Raw genomic sequence first — 26250 nt, 5'->3', positions numbered from 1 at the left:
TTTTCAAGGTAAACCACACCAATGCAACTAATTGAGTTGGAAAAAGTAATGAAAACTTGCACGGGGCAGATATGACAAAATAACTGAAATATACTAAGAAATGACTAGCATTTTTATACATTTTTACTTAAAAAAGGTAAAAGTAGATGAAAAGTAAGAAAAAAACAAAACAGAAATTGCAGATCTACAAGCTTATAACGTATCACAAAGTGACACGTTGTAAGCTTGTAGATCTGCTATTTCCGCTTTTCTGAGTGGAGCAAATAGTATAGCTTTTGTTCACCACCAAGTGTCACTGTTGCACAGCCTAACACACAGACACAGACCAGGGAGGAGGGCTAGTACAGTACAGTACAGTACAGTACAGTACAGTACAGTACAGTACAGTACAGTACAGTACAGTACAGTACAGTACAGTACAGTACAGTACAGTACAGTACCACTCACTTCAGACGAGTCTGATTTTTGTTTCAACATGGAAACGATTATGACAATCATGTCGAAATAATTCAGATTATCCCCAATAATTGCGATTTAGACGATTTTGTGACAACGGTAGTCGTTAGTGGCTAATCCCGTCTCTCTCCCCCCTCCCTCCCTCCCCCCTCCCTCCGACCCCCCCTCCCCCTCCCTCCAGGGTTCTCCATCCTCCAGGCCATCATGGAGGCGGCAGTGGCCAACAACTGGCAGGTGACGGCCCGCTCGGTGAGCGGCACGACGGACGCCGCCGAGTTCCGCCGCATCATCGAGGAGATGGACCGCCGGCAGGAGAAGCGCTACGTGATCGACTGCGAGCTGGGCCGCATCAACACCATACTGGAACAGGTCAGGAGAAACAACCGACCAAACCCACTACCTCTTATAACTGCTGTAGCTGCTAGACGCTTATCCCAGAAAACACGACACGACACGGTCCATACGACAGTATATATCGATTGTTTTATATCGTTACTGTCGGGCAGAAACCGTCCATCTCCATTGTTTAACTTATTATATTTAGGAGAGACTAACTGTGGCTAACTGTTCCTGGACAGAGGACATACAAGGTTTCCACACGATTGCCATGATCAGTTTCCAATATATACTGTATATATAATTTTTTTATCCCACGATTTTGCAAGCCATTTTTTCACCCAGTGTCAATTATCTAATGTAATCCTGGTCACTTCCTCTGCCAACCTGGGGGGAGAGGGGGGCAGCGGACTGACCTCATGTTTCCTTCTATGCATGAGGAGTCCAAGCTACTTCATTTCATTGTCGAAGGAACACGTTATTCCGACCAGTTCCAAAATATTAAGTCTGTAGTCAAGTGCATTGTGAACCGAAGATTTAAATTGGACCAAAACGTTTCATAATTGGAATGTTTAATTATTGAGGCAAACAGAACTGGGACCACCAGGGGTCCAAATGAACCCTTATTTGGTTCCATTTGTACACTGAGTTAAATTAACCCTGAGCATTTTAACAGAGTAGATTGCGGTCCCAGAGGTAAAAAAGACAACAACAAATATTAAATGGCCTAATGCCCGTCAAAGTCAGGGTCCTTGAAATTAAAGAAACAGGATAAGAATAAGTGCATTAAGGGCTCCTGATTGAGATGCAGTGGAGTAATCTGGAGGGCTTACGCGGCCTGTTGACTTTTACATTGTTTGGGGACTCCAAATGAACCAGAGTGGATGCTGCCATGCAGGGGAGAGATGGAGACCACTGGAGCTGGGAGTACTTTTGGACTGGAGTAGGCTATAAGTAGCAAAACCACAGAATACTCTTACTTGAAAGTAGATGGCATCTACTTTCGGCATCAAAATAAAGGGTATGTGCATGCATAAAGTGAGTGGCAAAGTGAGTTTAACAGTCTTTTAACGTCGTTTAATGCAATCAGATAGGACTTTTCTGTTTGGATGAATGGGCTGTCAAGGCCAGAAAGTAGTTTTTTGCAATTTAGTAGGCGTTCCCGCATATATTCCGGGTATGATGATGATGTCACACTGTCTATATAAATAACTCATTACGCAACGTCCATTTAAGATTCATATATACTAACTATGTTAATGGACTACTAATTCTTGACCATTAACCAGTTATGTCCTATATATATATATTTATTTATTATAATAGCCGATCTACAAGCTCACAACCACTTATCAGCCACGTGGCAGTGACAGCCACTCTTCTGCTATTTTTGAAATATGTAGAATATTTTTGATTAATAATTTTTAAAATAATCCAAATCTACAAAGGCATTCGTAACTAAAGATGCCACGTTTTCCTCCCATAGGAAGCATCAATGCATTTAAAGTAAAAGCACCGTGACATTGTACTCAACCCACAGTACTGGAGTGAATGTACTTAGTTCCATTCCACCTGCGCTGCAGGGAACGGGAGGGAGACGGAGCATGCAGGGGTTGAGGAGGGGTCTGGGTCATAAGCTGCCGCTCGGAGGGTCCGACTGAAGATGTAGCCTTTTTAATCCTGTTCCTAATAACCGCAAACCTCCTGATCCCCTTTATCGAATCCCCCCACCGCCCGGGGCAGAAATGAAAGGTCCACTGGTCCTTATAGAAGGCAACAAAACACAATTACCATGAATAGATGAGTGGCTATTATGTCATGAATCTTCTGGCTTTTCCCTGGGCTTCACGGAAACGGCTCCCATCTTGGTTCCATTTGCCCGCTCTCAGGATTTTTACCACGAGGGTTTCGACAGTGTACTTCTAAGGCAAACAGTGGCTGAATTGGATTGTTGGCTCGTTAACATTCATTTGGATATCGACGTCTCTCTGCCTTAACAATATCCCCTCATTGACTGTTAATAATATTCTCATTTTTTTTAAAGAATTAATTCGATAGAGGCGCCATAGTTTGAAGCAGAATTTGTTTGGTTATTAATTGGCTGTGTCTAATCTAATTCTCCTGCTCTAATTCTCAGTCGAGACCGTCTCTCAGTCTCAGATCTGTCTCTTCCTTTGTTACCTTTTTAAGAGAGGGCTGTCTGAGAATGTTCTGCATCACAAATCACATAATTATGGTCGCTGTCGGCTGGATAACTTGTATGTCCAAAAGAGCTAATGTTCAGGAAAATATGAAAAAGAAGCTGTGTTCCAATATAGTTAATTAGTCACAAGCTCTTGTTAAGTTGTTAATACTTTTTTGTGTGTGTGTGCGTGCGTCTGTGCGTGCGTGCGTGCGTCTGCAGTTCAGTTTAAATCAGGGTGTCTCCATAAAAGTGAGACAGACAGACAGACAGACAGACAGACAGACATATAGGGTAACCAGTAGCATTGATTTATGCCTGACAGCGATGCATTTCTTGTGTTTTTATTTTCTCTTCTATATCAACAATAACAATAACAATACAGGGCCCTAATTTGTCTTTATTGTGCTCTTATGTCTATCTGTGGTCTCATTAAATCCCTTCCCTTCCCTGCACGCCAGCGCAGTCTAAAAAGTAAAGTTAAAAAAAAAATTAAAAACTTTTAACATGACAAAAGAAACAGCGGTGGGCACATTTTCTCAGACAGTGCTCCATTTAGTGGCTGAACGCCACCGTGGGATTTTGTCTTTTACTGAAGATAATTGAAATAATTTGGCCAATGATGATGAGCAATATGGGCTGTGAGGGAAAGTGCTGCAGAGAAGCTGCTCTGATTCAGCTGCAGCGGTGGAACGTCGCTGCAGAGTGGAAACCTGCTATGAATCTATGTCCTGTACAGTATGTACTGTATGTGCAGTGGTGGGAAAGGTACATGCTTTTAATATTTTCGCAAGTAAAAGTATCAATACTGCAATGTAGAAATACTCTGTTATAAGTAAAATGGACGGAATTTGAAATCCACTTGAGTAAAAGTACAAAAGTATTCATATCAAAATGTATTTTTGCGAAACGCCAGTGAGCACTAACTATGAGACCCTGCAGATCATGTCTGTGTGTCTGTGTGTCTGTCTGTCCCGCTGTGACACCACCCGCCCGCCACCAGAGGGCGCAGCTGTAGCACGCACACACACACACACACACACACACACACACACACACAAACAACCACACACACAGTAGAAAACTTAAAAAAATTACTAACTAAAAAGAAAAAAAAAGTACGTAATTTATTCTAATTGTTGTTATTGCAATTTACGAGCTGCGTTCGCTTCCCGCGTTCGCGCGTCTTACTTGCAAGTAACAAAAGTTGTGCAGTGTCCCATTTCACAGGTTCAAAATGTATTAAAAAATGCTGTTTTTTTTTTTTTTAGATTGTAGATCTGCTATTTTGGCTGAAATGTAAGGCTCAAGTGGTTAGTTTGCTTTGTAATAATAATCAAAGTCTATAAAGTAACTATAGTAACTAACGTTTTACAATAATTGTAGTGGTGTAAAAGTACAATATTTGCCTCTGAGATGGAGTGTAGTAGAAGTAAAAGTATTGGAAAGTACCGTACTTTAGTATATGTACTTACTTTCCACCACTGGTATGCAGTGTAGTCTATTCTGCTGGGTGTAGACCACAATGGAAACAAGCTCCAGCTATAATTGTGTCTAGTCCACATTGGCGCTTTTGTCTGTCTGTCTGTCCGTCCAGAGTACCTGTCTTCTAAATTCATCATATTTATTTTTTAAGCCTATTTTATAATTGCATTTGTTATTTATTCACAACACCTCGTTAATACTCTCCATTGGTTCAATATTTATTAAATCCACACTCACAATTAACCACATTCCCTTTGAAAAATTGCCGATCTACACGCTCACATCACGAGTCACGACACGCTGCAAGCTTATCTATTTTTGCTACTTTTGCGTGACCCTATTGGTATGACGAAGTAGGGCAATCATTTACAGAAAAAGAAACAACAACAATATTAAACGTCGGAATCTGGATATACGAGGTCTCTGGCCGACAGCAACAGTGAGCTAAAAGCCAGCCTCTCCCTGTAAGGAAGCGGAGACAGAGCACCGTGTGTCAACAGATTCATTTTACACCCACTGTTCCACCGTTTTCACAGATAAAAGCTTACAACTGATGGACTGGAATGATTGTGCAGCTGATTTCCCCTACTGGAAGAATGATAGTTTATTTTTGTTTTGTTTTTTGTATATACTTAAGCAATAGTTCCTCAAAAATGTCCTTAAAGGGACACTTCACCCCTGTTGCAACCAGATCTTATTTAATCTAGAAACTTTCCTGGGGTTTTTATGTGTTTTTAGAATTTTTTGTATTTCAAAGTGTCCATGATGTCATGGACACTGGGCTCACTTACTTCCTGGACTACATGTTGTCTCAGTAAGACAGCCCTCCCCCTATCCACAAGGAGGATCAGTGCACCAAAGCATTATGGGAATTGTAGTCCAGGAAGGAAGTGAGCCCAGTGTCATGACAATTTTCAGAAAGATTTAAGGCACATTTTAACGATTTTTCAAAAATAGCAGACTTACAAGCTCGTGGCGCGCTATGAGCTTGTAGATCTGCTATTTTTCAATAGCTAAATGATAACATAATGTTTAAAACACCAAATGGGGTCCCCACCCAAAATGGGTTAATTTGAACACTCTCAGAGTTAAGGGGTCTTTGCAAATAAAACATTTGAGAACCACCACTAGTACTAGTGGACTCCTAATGTGCCCATATTGTCATAGTAAATAAGAAAATAATAAGAAAGAATACAAAAACCCAGAGACTTAACATTCAGCATTTTGGGTGTTATGATCAAAATGAGAACATTATAATGGTGTGTAAAACAGAAAATCAAAAATGTGCCGTGTACGGACATGTTGGTGACCCCTGGTTGGACAGCACAGTGATGACTTTAAATTGGTGTTGATTATGAAAAACAAAATGATCACAGTAGCGCTGAGAAACTGAGCTTTTTACGATAGTATGGCGCTTGAACGTAATGCATTTTTATCATGGCTCCATCTGTCTCTTATGAATAACAGACAGGAGGCTTCTTTGAAGTGAAACCTTTTGGGTGGAGGCTGTGTAGACTGTGTAGGCGCTTCTTCAAAAGGCTGAGTTGAGGTGTTTGAGTTGTTTAATGTAGCAAGCAAGCAAGCCTCAATGGAATAGACTGACAGCCATCCTAATAAGGCCTGCAACTATGGATTATTTTCTTAGCGATTATTCTATTCAGGATTACTTTTCGGATTAATCGGACTACAGCGGAGCGTGTTTTAAAATTGATACTGGGCCCAATGTTGTGTGTGTGTGTGTGTGTGTGTGTGTGTGTGTGTGTGTGTGTGTGTGTGTGTGTGTGTGTGAATATTTCATATTCCATCCTAATTGGCTAACATTGGCTTTCAAAGTTTGCAGCATTGGCCCGTTTTGAACAAGAAGCGTGCAATCATGAACGCAGCGTGCAATTTACATGAAAACTTTCACAGACTTTCCTACTAGGCTGAGGAATATATCCCACCCTTTTCACATTGGCCTGTTATAGCGCCACCAACAGGTGGATTTTTGCAAAACACATTTTTGGAACAAAATGCCTCAAATCATCCAATTGCCATCCAAGGCGTAAGAAGAAATGGCACCCTTTTCACATTGGCCTATTATAGCGCCACCAGGAGGCCACAACCTGACCTGGTGGAGACCTGCGCTACACTTCCTCTGCCAACCTGGGGAGAGCAACGGACTGATCTCATACTTCCTTCTATGCATGAGGAGTCCAAGCTGCTGCTTTTCACCTGACAGCTGAGAGTTTCCCTGGTTGGATGTAGTGCGTGGAAGGAACACGTTATTCCAAACAGTTCCTTTCCCCTCCATCTGGCCCTGAGGCAGTGTAGAGACCAGGATTACTGCATGTTTTTTTGTGAGGGTATACCTACCCTATAGACCGATTCACAGAGGGTTTCCTGGGTGCGGCCATTACTGAGGTGTACCATTGAGTGCAGCAGCACTGATTAGCTACACCTGGCCTATGCAGCACCTGCTCAATGGATTACCCCTCAGTAATGGCCGCGCCCAGGGCACCCCTCTGTGAATCGGTCTATAGGGGACACACAGAAAGGCCCTTTGGCCAACCCCACGCAGAGGAGAGAACACGCCCCCAGCACCCACAGTGTCCCGCTGGGGACACTGGGACACGTCCCCAGCAGGGGTCTCTGCCAATCTTGTCTCAGGCAGTGGTGGAAAGTAACTAAGTACATTGTACTTAAGTACCATTTTGAGGTATTTGTACTTTACCTGAGTATTTCCGATTTCCAGTACTTTTACTTCTACTTCACTACATCTCAGAGGCAAATATTGTACTTTTACTCCACTACATTTATTTGAAAACTTTAGTCACTAGTTACTTTGATTATTATTACAAAACATACAATACAATGGGTGAAGAGTGAGTACTTTTTATGCTATTTGAATTGGTTGGTTTATTGGTTTTATTGGTTACATAAGTACATTTTGATGCTAATACTTAATACTTTTACTCAAGTACATTTTGAATTTAACACTTACACTTACCTGTAAAGGAGTAGTTCTACATTGCAGTATTGATACTTTTTACTTTAAGTAGAACAATTGAGTACTTTTTTCCCACCACTGCCTGCCTCTGCTAACCTTGACTCCAGTGACGGGGCTCACTCACCTCGGAGCTCGCCCACTGCCTGGCCGCATGCACCCAAACGCTCAATAACAGTCAATAACCTTCTAAAAAGGACTATACTGGCAATGCTTGCCAATGCTGTTTACTGTACATGTAGATAATAGAACGGTAGAGACTGACTGACTGACTGACTGAGGCATGATCATCAGGTCTTATTGTTATATAAGGAGGAAGAATGTTTTCATAAAAGTGTACAGTATTTGTTCAAGTGTCGTTTTTATGTGGGCACCCTCACCAGTTAATTAAGTCCGTATGTCTGGTTTGCCTGGTGGGTGGTGATGGGTGGTGATCCACCTGAACTTCAGCCGCACCCACAGCTGTAGTTGTATGATAAAGGGGGAGGGGTTAGGGCAGGGGCTGATAGTGTGATGTCACTATATTACCGTTTTTTTATTGGCAAGGGTTCAGCTTCCAGGAAGAAACCCTAAATACAAAGGGAATACATCATTGCACATAAAAACGACTCCAGGGTGTCTAATGACGTACTGTTACCTTATAGACATTTTTTTTTTCCATTACTGAAATGAATGGCATCCAATGGCCTCCTCCTCAGACATTAAACAAACCACCAGATGCTGGATGGAAAACGTTGGGCAGTATTATCACCGTTGCAGTCAAACTACACAGACCAGAGCAGCACACAATGCTCATTTTGAATGAAGGAATACAAACACACTGTACTGTACTGTACTGTACTGTAGGCCTACGCGAAGAATCATACGGTGCAGTTCATCCAGTTCAACGTTGCCTTCATCTGGCTCGCTGATGTAACCCAGCAGCTACAGTAAGAGAGCCTCATTTGCATACTAAGGCTAAGTGTTACCCACGTTGCTAATAATACCCTGGCCCGCGTTGATAATCAGACGCTGCGTGTTATGTTTGTAGTGTGGGATGCGGAATATATATATTTTTGTTTTTGTGATGCTGGAGAGAGAGTGAGAGAGACATAGAGAGAGAGAGAGTGTGCGTGCGCCCAGGCTATTATCATTTTGTGCTATAACAACCACCGTGGATTTATCACCCCACAGGACTTTTCCATCAATACGCTGCACTGCAGATAAATTACCCCAATAGCTATCCTTCCCCTCACAACATGAATGGGGCGCCTCTCTCTCTCTCTCTCTCTCTCTCTCTCTCTCTCTCTCCCTCTCTCCCTGCTAGCCTCGGTCGGCTCTCCTGAATCACATACACCGAATCCGCTTCACGGAAGCATCAATTGTTATGGCCGTGTATTTAAAGAAAACAATAAAGCATTCGGCAGCGGCAGCAGCACTGCGACGTTAGCGGACACAAGCGCTATGAGTGACTGTGATTGACTGTCAGCAATTTTTGTACACGTCTTTACTGTATTTTACCACAAGCTCTAACTCTTCACTGTGTGTGTGTGTGTGTGTGTGTGTGTGTGTGTTTATGGGCTTATGTGTGCATGCGCTGTGACTCTGCGGTGTGTCCTTTTGTTGTGTGCCGCACCGTGTGTGTGCGAGTGTATATGTGAGTGTGTGGCATACATCCGAACTTATGTGTACATGTAAGTGTACAGTATGTGTGTGTGTCTGTCTAATCTGATCCATCTATGCGATTGCACACAGACCCATATATTGTGTGTACTGTACTGTACTGTACTGTACTGTACTGTACTCCTGCATGGCTCTCACAGGAAAGCCCCCTGGGTCTCCTGTGAGAGACTGTGCTCACAGGCCAAGCAGTGGAGGAAAGCTACCAAGTACATTTACTCACAGGCCAAGCAGTGGAGGAAAGCTACCAAGTACATTTACTCACAGGCCAAGCAGTGGCGGAAAGCTACCATGTACATTTACTCACAGGCCAAGCAGTGGAGGAAAGCTACCAAGTACATTTACTCACAGGCCAAGCAGTGGAGGAAAGCTACCAAGTACATTTACTCACAGGCCAAGCAGTGGAGGAAAGCTACCAAGTACATTTACTCAAATACTGTGCTTGACACATTCACACATTCACTGGTTCACATACGGACATACATATGGACATACATACGGACATACGAATGGACGGACATAGCTCCGTAATGGAGGAAAAACATTGTAAAAATAAATGGAAATGGCAGCCCCTCAGTCAAATCTGCGCACGCACGCATTTTCTTTCCCAAACATTAAAAGTCCATAGACTTGGCTGCCACATGACGTCATTTCCGAAATCCAGACAACACTCAAGTAAAGTGATTCTCACAATAAATGAGAGTATGCCAGTAACTGTACTTAGTGCCCACTGCTGGCAACAAAGCCAGCTCATCTCATCTCCATTGCAGAGAGAGAGAGAGACAGACAGACGGACGGACTGAATGAATGAATGCATGCATGCATGCATGAATGAATGAATGAATTGATGAATGAATGAATGAATGAATGGCAGACACCTGGGAGTGGCCACGGGCAAAAAAGCTGTTCAAAGAGACTAGGAATGGATTGAGGGGGATTTGCAGCCCAATGTGCTAGAGAGAGAACCCGGGAAGTCATTTGTTATGGATTATAGTGGGGATGGGGGAGAAATAACATTCCAAGTGTCGGATATTTTAATCTGGCCATGGGAGATGGAAGGAGTGGGAGACAGGGAGCAGAGGCTAGATAGCTGCTATCTGAGGGAAGAAAGGCGTCTAAGAAATGATGAGTAAGATACAGCAGAGGAACATAAAAGAGATATTGGGCGTGCTCAGCTGCGGTGGAGAGGGGGATGATGGAAATGATATACCGCGCAATGTTTATATAACATTCCCCAAACGCAGATACTCGCAGTACTAGAAGTCTTAATAAACCAAGAAATAATAATTAAAATGAAATGTGGGAGCGACCTGCTCAGCCCCTTATACCTTTAGGTACAATCTGTATAACCCACAGAGGTCTATAATTTTCAAAAGGCAATAATGGAAAAAAACTACTGTCGTATAACCCCCCCCCCAACGCACATTCAAAAGCTCCTTGATTACTTTGATTGTATGGCTTAATAACGCGAGACGGCGCGGCCTCCCCCATGCAGCCTCCCCCATGCAGCCTCTTGTCTCGCTCGCCCTTCCGTCCCACCTGGAGATAGTGCTGAATAATAAGGAGTATAAAGTGAGCTAATATCAGTGATGATGATAAGAAAGAGGCTGGCTGGGGCTGATCCTAACCCATTATGACCTGAGATCACATTCTAAAAATGTATTCTACATCCTGACAGTTTTATGATTTTTTCAAAAATAGACCTACAAGCTTGTAGCGCGCCACTCGGTGGCGCGCTTTGAGCTTGTAGATCTGCTATTTTTCAATAGCTAAAGCCTAACTTGATGCTAACACCAAAAGGGGTTCCCCGCCCAAAATGGGCTAATGTCAGCTCATTGTCCCCTGGCTGTGGGGGGGCTGTTTGATGTAAAAACCCAGGATAGCTGGCAACTTGGAAATCCCTGGCACCCACCCCGGCTGTTCGGGGGGCATTTACTATCAGCGATTACAGAATTAAATGGGATTAGAGTGTTATCATAAAGTGGAACGTGACCCCACTGACTCTATACCGACTGGCTGGCTGGGAGTGATGTGCCTAAAACGCCACACTGTCTGTCTGTCTGTCTGTGTGTGTGTGTGTGTGTGTGTGTGTGTGTGTGTGTGTGTGTGTGTGTGTGTGTGTGTGTGTGTGTGTGTGTGTGTGTGTGTGTGTGTGTGTGTACTTTTGTATGGAAATGAGAATATATCTAAATCAGAAACATGATGTTCCGGCAAGAAAGGAATTCTATCCGTCTAATCACACCTAAAAAAATCATCCCGATCATGTTCATTCCCTTTCGGCTTTGAAAGCCGATTTTATTTGTCCCTTGAAATTGAGTAGGAAGCCTTGATGTGATTAAAAAATAAAAAAATGCAGATCCTCTTGAGGTATTGAGTGGCACATTGTGCTGGCATATATTGGAGAGACGGATGGACACATGCCATCTGAATATGAGTGCAGTGTTTGTTCAGCCATCTTTGTTTTGAGGACAAGCCAGCGCTTTCAGCACTAGCTACTAGTCTCCCGGGAAAGGCGCTTAGAAGTGCCAAGAAGAGGACGGTAATGCGGTGACCACAACCACCGCCACTTAATTAGCCCACATACTCCCACCAAGAGCCTCTGAGCACATATGGGAAGCAGAGAAGAAGGTCCACAGTAAAATCCAAAGTGTTAATTGGAAGGGCATGAAACCCTTTGGCTGATGTTTGTAGTTTAGTTTTCAAGTTCAGGTTCAAAACGCCAGCAGTTTAGAAACATAGCAGGCTGCGTATAAGGCTGACCTCAATGGTTCCCTGTGATGTATGTAAGCCAGTGGTTCTCACAACCCCCCAAATTAATGTAGCCATACAACTGGAGTGGGCAGTTTTCTAACCTGGTGTGATGAACATCACCTACAAGTTAATGTAAGGAAAACTGAGGGATCCCAGGTCTATAGGTGACCACACCATGATCACCATACATGGTCATGACATCAAACAGGTCACCTCTTATCAATATCTAGGAGTTGTGATTATGAGCTGGCACTCCCATGTGACAAGTATGTGTGCAAAAGTACACCAGCGCCTTGATTTCCTCCGGAGGCTCAGACTTTTTGGTGTAAATAGAAACATAATGCTGATCTTCTATAGAGCTAGTATAGAGTCAATTATAAGGTTTGGTATCACCATGTTGGTTTGGAAACCTAACTGTAAAGTATACAAATCTGAGATCCTTAGATTAGCCAAAATGGCAGGGAAGATCATGGGTGTCTTCACCTCCCATATCACCCCCCAGGTCATCTTTGAGCAGGCCACCATTGGGCAGGTTAAGAGAATTGTGTTTGACCCCTCCCATGTACTATAGCCTGAGTACCTGCTAATGCCATCAGGTAGGAGGTACGAGGTCCATGCGTGCAAATATAATAGGTACAAGCATTCCTTTGTCCCTCTGTCAATCACACTCCTTAACAGAGTCTGTGCAGAGGGCAGACAGGGTAGGGGTCAAAGGTTATGAGGTGAGGATGTTCTTCTCCTTTTTGCACTGGGTATGTTTGTTGGCAGAGAGCGCGTCACAGTCTGCCAACAGTGATGTCTGCCCGTCGCTATATGGGTTGGGTCATGCTCTTCTGCTAATTAAAAAGAAACGAGTGGTGTGTTCTGGCCCCAGGTTTTGGTATATTTCTGGTGTCATTAGGAACTCGCTGTGTGTCCCATGCAGCCCCAAGGTTGCTTTTTTGCACTACAGTAGGTATGTTTGTGTGTGTGTGTGGTATTTAAATGTACGAGTCACTGTGTAACTTTGTCTTGTATTGTATCTGTATGCTGCAGGGCGGGTCCTTGGGGTCCAAGACAAATTTCTCCTTTGGGAGACAAAAATAGTGAAACCTTGAACCTTGAACTGTGCCGTCTTAAAGGGGGGATGACACGGCCCTCGGGAGGTAATAAGGCTTGGATTATGACGTCAGATCGGGATCGCACAATTTGACCAATGAAATTGATCTTTTATCTGGGCTAAGGGCAGAGCGCCTCTGGGCTCTGCGAGTTAGCATTCCTGGTGGCTATCAACTCATGCTAGTGGTTTTGGTGTCCGACTTAGCTTCATAATTGTTGAAAGTGTCAACCTGGAAAATGGAAAATCTTCGTTACAATGACATTGAGTTGACGTGTACGTTTTAGGGTAAACTGTTGCATAATCGCAATTTCGCGTGGGCACTGCACCGGGCTAAAATGCATATCCGTCTTCAAATATCTTATGTACCACAGCATTGTTCAAGTGAACTGTGTGTTTATGCTTGTTCATGTTCATTGTAATAATCAATATCGCTATGATGATTTATCGCCGCGTCACTCGAGTCCCGTCCCGTGGCCGGGCCATCCAGTCCTCTGTCCCCGCCGTCATAGTGCCTCTACCCGGGGCAGTGGGGCACTGCTGCCGGCTCAAGTAACCTGACCGCTCTCTCTCTCTCTCTCTCTCTCTCTCTCTCTCTCTCACTCTCACTCTCACTCTCACTCTCACTCTCACTCTCACTCTCACTCTCACTCTCACACACACACACACACACACACACACTCTCTCTCTCTCTCTCTCTCTCTCTCTCTCTCTCTCTCTCTCTCTCTCACACACACCGATATGGGGGGCGGTCTCTCACACACACACACACACACACACACACACTGCGTCTTACATCAGCGCGCATACAGAGTGCCTTACACACCGCAATTCTCTCCCTCCGTATCTCTGTCTCTCTCTCTCTAATAATAATAAAACGCATCACAGCGCGACAACTTGTGAAGATTAGATATATTCAAAGAAACTAGCATTTAGGAACCACTGGAAACAATAACAAGTATCCGTGTGCAACTTGGAGCTCTCCAATAGCCACATAACATTCAGAAGGCATGTGATGTCTTCGTCACCACCAGATGAAACTTTCATCTCATTAATCATTGACATAGCGTTATTTAGGCTATAATGATCAACTTGTATGGATGATCATTTTATGTATATCAAATATTATATTAACTCAAGGTAATTAATGCTACAGCTCTGAATATAAATGTCGGAACTGGTGTAAAATGGAGAATAAGCCTGTTTCAGTGTTGCGCACTAGAATCAATGTTGTTTGTCAAAGGAGAACATTTAGAACCAGTTTGTTGTTGTTGGTCAAATGAAAATGATGCATGGTACCCAGGGGGCAAACCACCCTTTTTTTAGGAAAACTGCATTTGCCATGACCTCAAAGGTTGTCCACCAGAAATAATATCTATGACCCCATAGGATCACAACCTATATGGACAACCCGTTAATTTTTTTTGCTGGAAATCCAATATGGCCGCCCCAATATTAGCCCCTATTAGTTATAATGGGGGCTGAATAGGGCAACATTTTAAACTGAGGGATATTTTTTGTATTGCAAGTTTCCATGAAATCCAATATGGCCACCACAATATGGCCGCCATAATATTAGCACCCAGAAAGAACTACCCGAAATTGTGCTTTACCATGATTTCTACCATGATTGTTGACTGTTTTGGCAAACACAAGCAATATTAATCCATTGGCTAATGTATGGCCCAGAAGGGACATATATCCTTGAGCTTGCATATTGTCAATATGGCTGCAAACGTGAAAAAGAAAAGAGACATTGTCTCTTTTATTTTTCACGTTTCACGTTTCGGGTAGTCACCATCTTGTAAATATGCACAATAAGGGTCCCCAGACACACCCAATAAACACACAGTTCACTTTAACAATGCTGTGGTACATAAGATATTTGAAGACGGACAGAGGACTGGATGGCCCGGCCACGGGACGGGACTCGAGTGACGCGGCGATAAATCATCATAGCGATATTGATTATTACAATGAACATGAACAAGCATAAACACACAGTTCACTTGAACAATGCTGTGGTACATAAGATATTTGAAGACGGATATGCATTTTAGCCCGGTGCAGTGCTGCTATAGACAGGCAGTGAACCTGTGAACAGGGCTCTGCACAAGGCTGAATTTGAGGCCATGTTAGCGGGGTTACAGAGAGCTGCATCCCAGCTCTCTGCCGGGGCATGGAACTCGTCACGCGAAATTGCGATTATGCAACAGTTTACCCTAAAACTTACACGTCAACTCAATGTCATTGTAACGAAGATTTTCCAGCGAAAGATACTTTCACCTAGTATGACGCAAAAAGTTACCTCAAAACTAGTAGCCTTTAGTGTGCTAGCCACTCAGCTTGCCTAGATGCTAGGTCACGTCAGAGCCGGAGATATAGTCACGTGCCGTTTTAAATCGTTTTCATTCAGACCACGTGATGTACCTTATCAGCAATGTTAATCTCGGGCCGTGACATTCCCCCTTTAAGGTTCGTTCACAACTTCACCCCAAGCACCAAGATTAAAACGTGTTCAAAGTCAAGTGGATGGCAGAGTCCACACCACAACTATAATGAAGACAAATCAAGCCATAGTTATCATTATATTTGTACTAATGCTTGGTGTGAACGAACAAACTGTCAGCTTCTCCTCTTTCAAATGCTGGCCGCCTGCTCAGTATGCGTCTGGTTTCATTAGTGTGTCTGTCTTTGATAAGAGCAATATAATGTGGTAGCCAGTTGCCTTGTGTGTATGCTGAGAACAGAAAGAAAGACGTTATTTTCAAAGAAGAGGTCCAAATTGATGTTTTGATACTCGGAAGAATCAGAACCAGAAGATTTTTATTTGTCGCTCCTGATATAAGAACAAGAAGTGAACTGCAATTGTGTGGGGAGAATATGTTCTGAGTGGCCAAAAGAAGTCTACACAATTGGGGAATGTAGAAGAATTGCTATTTCGATCAAGGTTTGCATGGAATTGTGGACGATAAGAAAATATAGTGTGGGGTCTTGAGAGGCTAAATGTCATCAAATGGTGGTCCGTGGTGCAAATGCATAAATAATGGACCTTTATATGAAAAGGGTTGGAAAAACCCCTGCTTTATAAGGCTGAAATATATATGATATATATATACCGTGCGTGCGTGCGTGCGCGCGGCTGGGAAACACTGCTGCAGTGGAAAGGTCAGCTAGGGAGGTAAATGGCCTGGCGTTTATTGAACATTAGTTGTAAATGTGCAGCTGGAGTTTTACATTCAGAGAGGAGGAGGAGGAGGTGGAGGAGGAGGAGGGGGGTCCCTGTCAGGCGGGCTGAGCCTGCATGGCCAGTCTGTTGGAGGAGGGTTGAATTCAAGGTCATCCCATCCTGGCTGTCGATCCCCATCAGGGTTTTAGAGAAAACTCTCGGCTAGGAACTGAAGCCCTCGCTTCCGCCGGCAGAACAAAAGGTGCCGCTGCATGAGCTGCAGGATCAGTGTGTGTGCCAGCGCCAGGGTGCACCAGTCACAGGGTGCACGGGGGTGCACGAGAGTGCACAAGGGTAAATGGAAAAGGCGGAGTCAGATTATTGAGGTCGACGACATCCTAGCTTTTTTCCTCTCTTTAGCTGTGCCAGAAAGTGTCTAATAAAAACCTGTGTGTGTGTGTGTGTGTGTGTGTGTGTGTGTGTGTGTGTGTGTGTGTGTGTGTGTGTGTGTGTGTGTGTGTGTGTGTGTGTGTGTGTGTGTGTGTGTGTGTGTGTGTGTGTGTGTGTGTGTGTGTGTGTGTGTGTGTGTGTGTGTGTGTGCATGCTTGCATCTGCAGTGTGTTGTGTCTGTGTTTCCTCATGCGTCAATGAATTGTCTCACTGTGTGTGCAATATGTATGTGTGCCTGAACAGCGATGCAGAAAAGAGTGTGTGGGGAACAGAGGCAGACGAGGAGGGGAAATAGAGGGCAATAAATCCACAGCTCAGAATAATATCTCAAAGTTAATACGAAATCATGTGGGAGTCTGGTTTTGGTTTCAATATCCTGTATCCCTTTCAAAGCAAAGCTGATTAGCCTGATGACAGTAGCATGGTCAGGAGGCGTGCGCTGTAACTGTACTTTATGAATATGTGCTCTAACTGTACTTTTATGAAGATCTCGTTTCACATCTGAAGTGAGCCACTACGCTGTTGGAACATCTTGTAACATAACGTATAACCCAGGGTTCCCCAATAGGCGGCCCGCGGGCCATTTGCGGCCCACAGAGCGCCCCCTTGTGGCCCATGAAATAGTTTCAAAAGAAGAAAAAAATGTTTTCTTTTTTTTTCCCCAGGGTCCCAGATATAAATGGCATTAAATGGGGGTCAGTAGCCTATGCATGTCAAACTGGGCATCCTTTTCAAATGGGGTCTTGCCCTGAAAATGAATTTTCAGGGCAAGACCTCGACCTCGCGCGTGCAGACTCGGCCCCCAGCCTGGTACGCTAGTCAAAATATGGCCCTTGAGGAAAATTAATTGGGGAACCCTGGTATAACCTATAAATGTCTCACTGAAAGACATTTATTTGTTCTCCCATCTCTTCTTTCAGTACACAGTGTTTCTGATGTACAATCATTATATTTATGGATGGATGGATAGATAGATGGACAGACAGACAGACTATCTAGAGCTGCCTACAACTACTGATTTAATAATCCTAATTAATGTAAAACACCTACAAAACATAAGCCTGATCTACCCGTCCCAACTGGGCAACAAGTATAAAGTACAATCTCTCACCGTCACCAGCAATTGAGCAATATGAACATATACACATCTATCGCCAATGGAGATTCGCCAATGAAATCTTCTGATTTATTCCTTTTTGGACCTACATTTAACACAATCAACAGCCAATGAAGGAGCCCTTTTCAGGGCCTCAAACCCAGTACCACGCAGTCCAGTTTCCCTGAAGGGCCCCTGAGAGCCAAGGGCCCCTGGTTCGCGGGCCCAATGGCTAATTTGACCGTGCACATAATATACTCAATGTACAGTCTATCAACAGTCAGTATAATGAGTACTGTACCATTCTATATCAACGCTGAGACATTTACAGCACTTCACATAAGCAGGCGACACCGTTCTTCAGCGTAACATCCCAGTAGTCGTTGTTGTTGTTGTGTGCCGGAGTAAAGCAGCAGTCATTAGTGATGTCGGTGTCTTTATTGCCCTTTTGTTTAAAAGGACACTTCACTACAGCGAGAGCTCGTGTATACAGTGCGGGAGGAGAGTCGTTATGACTTTCTGCACTAACGAAGGGCTTTTCTTTTCTTTTTTGTGCGCGTGTCTGTTGTTGGCAGAGAGCGCGTCGCAGTCTGCCAACAGTGATGTCTGCCCGTCGCTATAGGGGTTGGGTCATGCTCCTCTGCTAATTAAAAAGAAACAAGTGGTGTGTTCTGGCCCCAGGTTTTGGTATATTTCTGGTGTCATTAGGAACTCGCTGTGTGTCCCACGCAGCCCCAAGGTTGCTGCGTGGTGCTGTTGCCAGACTGGCTGTGGTGAGCTGCGGGCTACATGGGCACAGGGCGAGTCCCAGGCCCGAGGCCTGCTATGGAGGAGCTCTACCAGCCCAGAGCCAAGGTCGGCGTGTAGGGTGAAGGTGTGTGACTCAGTGGGGCATTGTTCATCATCACACTGCGGCAGAGCTAAAACAACTCCGGGGAAGTCATATAAACTATGGGTAATGAATGCTGAATACAACCTTTTGTATGATGCTAACTACTGTACAAGGGAGTCTATTAACAGTGTGGTGGCCCCTCTCTGTGCAGTCTTTAGCAATCAATAGTAATGCCCAACTTTCACACTCTTCTCAACCACTTTCAACCTGGTGTTCCTATTTTTTGGGAATGTCAAGTAGGTGATGTTATTGAATTGTTTTATTCTTCAGATCGGTGATCCACAAGCTCACTAGTCTGTGTCCCTGCAGGCAAATGTCTAATTTCCCTTTTTGGGTCTCAAGCTAAAACGTTTGGGACACCACTGCCCTATGGTCGATTATTTTGGGCTTGTTTTCGTAGACCTGTCTGCTTGTTTCTTGTGCAAAATCTGTGCTGAACAGTGGTACAGTATGTGGGTATGTTGTCCCCCACTGGTCTTAATGATGGTGAATGTGTCAGAGAATGCTGACTGTGCTCCATAATATGACTGAGAGCCAACAACATTGCTCTGTTCTGTTCTCACATGCTGCTGTACTCTGCATAGAGGGAGAGGGGGGACATCAGTGTATCTTATACAGCATGATGCTGTGCTCTGCATAGAGGGAGAGGGGGGACATCAGTGTATCTTATACAGCATGATGCTGTGCTCTGCATAGAGGGAGGGAGGAGGACATCAGTGTATCTTATACAGCATGCTGCTGTGCTCTGCATAGAGGTAGAGGGGGGACATCAGTGTATCTTATACAGCATGATGCTGTGCTCTGCATAGAGGGAGAGGGGGGACATCAGTGTATCTTATACAGCATGCTGCTGTGCTCTGCATAGAGGGAGAGGGGGGACATCAGTGTATCTTATACAGCAGGGGTTTTCAACTGGTTTTGATCCAGGGACCACCATTCTGACTAGCAGCAGCCTGGGGACCACCACTGTTGTGTCGGGTGGGTTCATCGTAGATCTACGATGGACCCACCCGACACAATAGTGGTGGGGCATTCATTCACCATGTGTTAAGATTGTTTTTGTTTTCTTCTTACTTGTTACTCACTAATCACACTATCACAGGCTACATTCATGAGCTGGACAAAAAAAAATGTTTCAAAGTATTTTATTATCAAAAGTTTTACTAAAGTGTTTTTTACTTTAAGTAGGACTCAAAATAAGTCTCAAAATAATAATCCATTTCAGTTAATCACCCAAACACTGAAGACACATTTGACACTTGTTGCATTTGACAGTCACAGTAGGTTTGTTTCTGACAACCCCCCCCCCCCCCCCCACGCACACACACACACACACACACACACACACACACACACACAGAAACAGAATATATATTTTTATCTTATTCTATTTTAATAATCTTCTCTTTATTTTAACCAACCTACAACCTGCACTACATTTTACTAGGGCCTTATACAGTACCTTTCTAACATACAGAGGGAACTGTTCATTGTGTACCGTCACTTTAAAAGCGTAATGTATACATCATCGTACGACGGTGTCACGCACCAAAAATAGCCAATCTACAAGCTCACACCGGGGCTCCACCGGGCGCGTTGCGCCTCCGTTGTGTGCGTCAAAAAACGAACCGGCCAACCGGGGCAATTTTAATGCAGTCACGCAACGCAACACAACGTGGGCAGTGGAGCCACCCTTCATTGATTAAAACGGGAACATTCCCTGACGGAGACGCGACGCTGACAGGCCCGGTGGAGCCCGCACCTGGTTGCATCACGTTGTGAGCTTGTAGCTCTGCCTTTTCGGCAACGATAGACTGAGAAGTTGCACATTGAATAGTGAATACTATTATATATAGTATTATGTGAGACTATTCAATCGATCCGCGGCAGATATTATAACTCTATGGCAGGGAGATTTGACTTTCCCAAACGTATTATTATGAATTGAATGAATAATTTATGGCAACGTCTTACCGTGCTTGCCTTGGGCAGCAAGCACGGTAAGCATGCATGCGTTGGGTGGAAGAGCAGGATGGTTGTTCCGCTGGCAGCTGATGACTCCGTCAGCTTTTTTTTTGGTTTATTTGACACCTTGAGCACTTGACTTTTTGAAATGTTAGATTCGACTTAAGTTATTATTATTATTTACAAACAAGTAAGTAAGCAAATAAGTTTTATATCATATATTAGAAAGGTAAAAAAAAAGTAAAGAAAGAAAAGGCAAAAATATAACTTTTCTGAATGCCTGGCTGCGGACCACCAGCAGTACCTCCGCGGACCACCGGTTGAAAACCCCTGTTATACAGCATGATGCTGTGCTCTGCATAGAGGGAGAGGGGGGACATCAGTGTATCTTATACAGCATGATGCTGTGCTCTGCATAGAGGGAGAGGGGGGACATCAGTGTATCTTATACAGCATGATGCTGTGCTCTGCATAGAGGGAGAGGGGGGACATCAGTGTATCTTATACAGCATGATGCTGTGCTCTGCATAGAGGGAGAGGGGGGACATCAGTGTATCTTATACAGCATGATGCTGTGCTCTGCATAGAGGGAGAGGGAGGACATCAGTGTATCTTATACAGCATGATGCTGTGCTCTGCATAGAGGGAGGGAGGAGGACATCAGTGTATCTTATACAGCATGATGCTGTGCTCTGCATAGAGGGAGGGAGGAGGACATCAGTGTATCTTATACAGCATGCTGCTGTGCTCTGCATAGAGGGAGAGGGGGGACATCAGTGTATCTTATACAGCATGATGCTGTGCTCTGCATAGAGGGAGAGGAGGACATCAGTGTATCTTATACAGCATGCTGCTGTGCTCTGCATAGAGGGAGAGGGGGGACATCAGTGTATCTTATACAGCATGATGCTGTGCTCTGCATAGAGGGAGAGGGGGGACATCAGTGTATCTTATACAGCATGATGCTGTGCTCTGCATAGAGGGAGAGGAGGACATCAGTGTATCTTATACAGCATGATGCTGTGCTCTGCATAGAGGGAGGGAGGAGGACATCAGTGTATCTTATACAGCATGATGCTGTGCTCTGCATAGAGGGAGAGGGGGGACATCAGTGTATCTTATACAGCATGATGCTGTGCTCTGCATAGAGGGAGAGGAGGACATCAGTGTATCTTATACAGCATGATGCTGTGCTCTGCATAGAGGGAGAGGGGGGACATCAGTGTATCTTATACAGCATGATGCTGTGCTCTGCATAGAGGGAGAGGGGGGACATCAGTGTATCTTATACAGCATGATGCTGTGCTCTGCATAGAGGGAGAGGAGGACATCAGTGTATCTTATACAGCATGATGCTGTGCTCTGCATAGAGGGAGAGGGGGACCTCAGTGTATCTTATATACAGCATGATGCTGTGCTCTGCATAGAGGGAGAGGGGGGACATCAGTGTATCTTATACAGCATGATGCTGTGCTCTGCATAGAGGGAGGGAGGACATCAGTGTATCTTATACAGCATGATGCTGTGCTCTGCATAGAGGGAGAGGGGGACCTCAGTGTATCTTATATACAGCATGATGCTGTGCTCTGCATAGAGGGAGGGAGGAGGACATCAGTGTATCTTATACAGCATGATGCTGTGCTCTGCATAGAGGGAGAGGAGGACATCAGTGTACATAAGCGTTCCCAAACTTTTCATCTCAAGACCCAAAAGATACATACGGAGTAACTTGTCATTTTTTTGCATTTCTGACTTAACTACTTTTCCAGGAAGAGAATTCATACATGAATTAACCTCTTTCAAACTTTGTCGTGTTTGTCTCTATGTTTGTCCGTTAAGTGTAAAAACAGCTGCAATTCCGCTGGGTGACCTAAAGTGTCACTGTCGAGCACACACACACACACACACACACACACACACACACACACACAGAAATTAAAAGGCTCGACTCTCAACTCCTCTCTGTATAATATATGAATGCAGAGAGTGAACATCCACATTTATAAAATACATTATCAAGGGCACAAGTAGTTTTCAGTTGCGTTTGATACCCCACACACTCGAAACATGTGTCTCAGTGCTTGAGTCCAAACAAGCCCTAAATGTGCAGAATATAGGCAACACATGCACATGGACTTATTCACAGCCAACATTGGTCACTTCAGTCATATTACCAACACAGAAAGAAAAGCATGGCTACCAAAAGCACCTTCTCCTCCAAATAAACAGACTGCCTATAATGGAGGAGATTGAACACTATGTTTCAAGCTGCTTTGCTTTACACTTGGACAACCCCATAATAATCCTCAAGCCTCTGACCACTAGCTTGTGGACATGGCCCAGGCTGCCAAATATAAAAACAATGAGCTGACACACGTATAGCCTATAGTTGTATAATGGCCTGTACTAATGGTTGATATTTTACTTGAATCAAAAGCACAGCCAACTTCCAATAGAAAAACCTCTCTGCTGTTCGTCAATTATAATGACATCTGGTGTATTTGCAAATACGGTTGGGTCATTGCATTGAAACATTTCTGGAAACACAACCGAGGAATCAAACAGGCGACACATCTTTAGCAATAATGTTCACAATTCTGCCATGCCTGGCTATATACAGTCCTTTGTAAATATTATAGCCATTTAATATATGGGACATATATACCATAATATGACTATGGTCTGATGCTTTCCATGGTGTAGACGGTGAGGGTCATGATTATTGGGATACCAGATGGATAGATTCAGTTTTGGTTGGCAGCACTTGGAGGCGTGCCTTTACTGTGAAGATGAGAATGTCCTCATCAGTCGCTGCATTGTTTAGAGTTGAGTGGGACACGGAGTGATCAGCTGACTGGAGACACGCACGCTTCCCTTGCAGCCGTAGTCCTGTCCAGCCATAGTCCTGTCCAGCCGTAGTCCTGTCCAGCCGTAGTCCTGTCCAGCCGTAGTCCTGTCCAGCCGTAGTCCTGTCCAGCCGTAGTCCTGTCCAGCGCCGTTTTCTATGCTGCTCTCTGAGAAACCAGTCGCGTTGGTATCCAATTTACCACTTTTGAACCCAAGGAAGCTGGGAGGGTCACACACACACACACACACACACACACACACACACACACACAGCCTGCACCGCTCAGTTCACACAGGTGTGATTTTTTTAATATTGTATACAGTATGTTTTGTAGGAAACGTAAAAGGGATATTTATCCACAGTCCACAAAGTAGGTCCGTGACCCCAGAAATGGCTCCCGACCCATATATTGGTGAAACACTGACTCTCACAGATGTCCATAAAGAAGGAATAAAAGCAGTTTGATTTGTGAGGGATGACGGAATCTGGGCCCGGGAGCAGCGGCAGCCGTATAAGAGAGCCTATAGCTCAACGTGGCCTTCCAAGTGCACGGAGGTCAGCTGTACTTCAGCCAGGCCTGGACGAAATAACTGCAGTCCAACATGGAGCATCAGCAATATTTCTTTCTGCGCTATCAGCGGGTTTATTCCCAGCACCTAAAACGAAAAAAGAAAGAAAGAAGACAAATTAGACATTAACACTGTGGGAGATGTGGAGATAAGAGGGTTTGTTGTGGCACCGCGCTTGGCTCCTTGGTCCGCGGGAACACCGCGAATGATTTAGAGTCGTAAATATGTAACTTCCAAACCGCAGCGATAAAGGGCCCCTCTGGCAAGGAGATGCGCACGCAAGGGCTTGATGATGAACTGACTGTTTGCTATTGCGATTGGGGGGGAGTCAGAGCCGGGACACGTGCAAACACGCTGATTCCGCCGTGCCGCTCCGTGTTAGCGCTGTGTGTAGAACACAGATGAAAACTGAGACGTGGCTTGTCAATCTGATGTAGCCTGGCAACTAGCCCCGCCGCGGGTTCCATCCCACGGCCCGGGGAACCGGGAACTCGTAAATCACAGAGCTTCACAAGAGAACGCGTCTAGAGAACTGACCGGTATTTTTTTGTATTGCAACAGATAGGCGCCGGTGATTTAGCGTCTCTCTCACGGATTCACCGCGAGGGTCAGGCCAGAAAGGAGAGTTGATGCAAAGAGACATAGACAGAGAGAGGGGGGGGGGAAGGTGAATAAAAAGACGGCATATGGTTGAAGAAGCGAGAGTGATGGAGAGACTTTTCGCTTGCTATTTCCAGGCACGCTGCGTGGGCTGAAACATGCTGTTTTGCTCAGGATAAGGTGTGATATGTTCAAAGCAGAGGCATATCTCATTTTACTGTGAATTTCTTCTTCTCCGGCTTTCTTCTCTCTGTCTTCTCTTTCTATTCCTCCTTTTTATACCGAGCCACAGTTCTACCGGTGGGAACTTCAAAGTGAGCAGACGTGTTCGAGGATGTTCAGACATGTTCGAGGATCTACCTCTCTCATTATCGGCTCCTCCTTTAATAAGCGTTTCGCTCTTAATTGTTTCCCCTATACTTCCATTGCCATTTCCGTAGGATAATTAGCTTTTGTCCCCTGCATGTCTTCAGTAGGAATACGCAGTACAGCCGCCGCGGGAGCCAGTTAGCAGTGGTGGAAAAAGTACAAGTCCGGAAATCTACATTTACTTAGTACAAAAGTATTGGTATCAAAATATATAGTACAAAAGTAAAAGTTACTCATTATGCAGAGTTTTCCATATCACAAGTTTTCAAATGTATGAAAATCTTTTTAAAATAGCCGATCTACGATCTTGTGGCCGAATGTATAGGGTTGTCGAAGTGGGTAACTGGTGACCGTTTTCAAATAACTGTAGTGGAGTAAAATATAAAATAAAATACTTCACAAGTGCAGTACTTAAGTAAATGTACTTTGTTACTTTCCACCAACTGTTAGCACATTTGCAGAGATTATTCTATAACCAGTGGCCTCTGGGCCTCCCATCTTATGGATGGCTTGCTGTATTGATCTCTCTCTCTCTCTCTCTCTCTCTCTCTCTCTCTCTCTCTCTCCCCCCTCAGGCTGTGAGCCTGGGGAAGAACACCCGTGGCTACCACTACATTCTGGCCAATCTGGTGAGTAACAACCTCCCCCCCCCCCCCCCCCCCCCAGGGGAAGAAGGGCTGGAACACAGTAACCCACCTTGTTGCTGCTGCACTATATTTCCTTCCCTCCTTCCACGCATAAAAATGTGTGTGTGTGTGTGTGTGTGTGTGTGTGTGTGTGTGTGTGTGTGTGTGTGTGTGTGTGTGTGTGTGTGTGTGTGTGTGTGTGTGTGTGTGTGTGTGTGTGTGTGTGTGTGTGTGTGTGTGTGTGTGTGTGTGTGTGTGTGTGTGCGCGTGTGCGATCTCTCTCTCCCCCTCTCCATCCATCCGCATCCATCCCCTTTTACACCAAATCTCTTCATCTAGCTGGTCTACCAGCTCACAACATATGACATTGTGATGTGTTGTGAGCCTGCCAAATGTACACCTATTGTGTGTCTATTATAACATGTCCATAATTCACCATTGGTCAGCCTTCTGATTGGTTCAGGAAGAAACCAAAAATACGCAGGGAAGACATATTTGAATATTCTAACCACACCTGGTGGTCTACTAGAGTAATGCTAACTCCAGAGACATGTACAAAACAGAAAAAGTTAAAAGAAACATGGCACTCCATCTTTAATAAACCAAAAATACATTTTCAGGTGGGCTGCCAGTAGTGATCAGCATAATTTTTTTGCGTTCACGTTCCAATTTTGTCTGCTCCTTTTTTTCTTTGTTTCGTCAATTCCAATTTAAC

At 44.3% G+C, this 26250-nt stretch overlaps 1 protein-coding gene across 2 annotated transcripts in view; it reads left to right on the top strand.

Moving 5' to 3' along the window:
• gria3b (glutamate receptor, ionotropic, AMPA 3b) overlaps window positions 1–26250 on the top strand; it is a gene marked incomplete at its 3' end in the record, with an annotated part of 157070 nt that overhangs the window by 79367 nt on the left and 51453 nt on the right. For both annotated transcript variants that reach the window (XM_083785887.1, XM_083785888.1), the window contains exons 4-5: window positions 638–825; window positions 25485–25538. In XM_083785887.1, coding sequence (XP_083642013.1) covers window positions 638–825; window positions 25485–25538 — 242 coding nt within the window. The remainder of the gene's footprint in view (window positions 1–637; window positions 826–25484; window positions 25539–26250) is intronic.

This window comes from Protomyctophum parallelum (genome assembly GCF_964188405.1).
Source record: "Protomyctophum parallelum genome assembly, chromosome: 16".
Lineage (NCBI taxonomy): Eukaryota > Metazoa > Chordata > Actinopteri > Myctophiformes > Myctophidae > Protomyctophum > Protomyctophum parallelum.
This window is presented reverse-complemented; position numbering and strand designations above follow the sequence as displayed.